The sequence below is a fragment of the Myotis daubentonii genome, chromosome 3 (genome assembly GCF_963259705.1).
Source record: "Myotis daubentonii chromosome 3, mMyoDau2.1, whole genome shotgun sequence".
Classification (NCBI taxonomy): Eukaryota; Metazoa; Chordata; class Mammalia; order Chiroptera; family Vespertilionidae; genus Myotis; species Myotis daubentonii.
This window is the reverse complement of record NC_081842.1, coordinates 619677-620906: the sequence shown is the minus strand read 5'-3', so window position 1 is coordinate 620906 and position 1230 is coordinate 619677. Positions and strand designations below refer to the sequence as shown.

Sequence of the window (1230 nt, the reverse complement as noted above, 5' to 3'; positions counted from 1 at the left end):
CATGACGAATGCAACGCGCTTAGGATGGAGAATTGTGTTTAGTGAGGTTTTATTCTGTGACGTGGAAGACAGATATGCTTCTGCTTAGAAACAAAGACTGTCATGGGTTCCAGGGGCTCTAACCAGGCAGCTGTGCCGGCTCCAAATCTTACTAAATATGAGCATCTCTGGCTTCAGCAACCAGATTAACGAGCTGCCTCAGGGCCATGAATCTTTGGAATGAAACCCAGGAATGGTCACGTGACTCAGCACCTGCTGGCCCAGGTATATAAGCTCCCTCCCCACTCGCCGACACTCACTCTCAGGACCTCGTCTTGAACAGAAACCCACTCCCCCTGACACCATGAGCTACTATGGCAGCTACTACGGAGGCCGCGGCTATGGCTGGGGCTGGGGCGGCCTTGGGGGCCTGGGCTGTGGCTATGGCTCCGGCTGGGGCTGGGGCGGCCTTGGGGGTCTGGGCTGTGGCTGTGGCTCCGGCTGGGGCTGGGGCGGCCTTGGGGGCCTGGGCTGTGGCTATGGCTACAGAGGCTATGGCTGTGGCTGCTGGCGTCCGTCCTGCTGCGGGGGATACGGATACTCTGGCTTCTACTGAAACCCTGCCCAGCAGCTCAGCCTCTGAACTTACAAGGGACTTCCTCCCACGTTTGACCTAAGGAACCGGACAGCAGACCTCATGCTGGGTTATTCGCACAAAAGCCTTTAGCTCCTCAGGATTATGGGTAGATTTTCAACTGTGCCTGCGTCTCCCTCATATTCCCAGGATCCTCTGCGTTTGCTGTCAGAACTGATTGGACTGTCTGTCCACCTTCCAATAAAGCATTGAACTTGAAAATAAAGTATGGTTGTTGGTTTGTTCGTGAAACGCAATTATGAGGAAGTGGTTCTGGGCACATCCACTCCACTGTCCAAGGGAGAAGCCATCTTCTTGGCTAACAGTCTTTCCTTTCATTCACTCACCTCACAAGCATGCAGAGAGGCAGGAAATAGATACAATGATTAATAAGTCTATACTGAAATGGACAAAACATTTTGAAAGAACCAGTGATTTAAATCTTTCATTCTCTTGATTTTATTCATAAAATATTCAGACTTAAGTCAGCAATAAATAGCAATGAAGATTGAACATATCTATTTATTTATCAACCTATAGATTGTACTTAACTGACATATCCCAATTCAATCCTCCCATTTATTCATAATTGGTTTATGTTTTCAATTTTGCTTTTA

The 1230-nt window shown here is 48.6% G+C and overlaps 1 protein-coding gene across 1 annotated transcript; it reads left to right on the top strand.

The window, feature by feature from the left end:
• Nucleotides 1-343: 343 nt before the first annotated feature.
• Nucleotides 344-832, top strand: LOC132229160 (keratin-associated protein 19-3-like). Its single transcript, XM_059685911.1, has one exon. The coding sequence runs from the start codon at nt 344-346 to the stop codon at nt 593-595; it is 252 nt and encodes an 83-aa protein (XP_059541894.1). The 3' UTR covers nt 596-832.
• Nucleotides 833-1230: the final 398 nt, after the last annotated feature.

What these genes read in the sequence shown, in the direction of transcription:
- LOC132229160 (XM_059685911.1), top strand. Translation starts at nt 344, where the DNA reads ATGAGCTACTATGGCAGCTACTACGGAGGCCGCGGCTATGGCTGGGGC.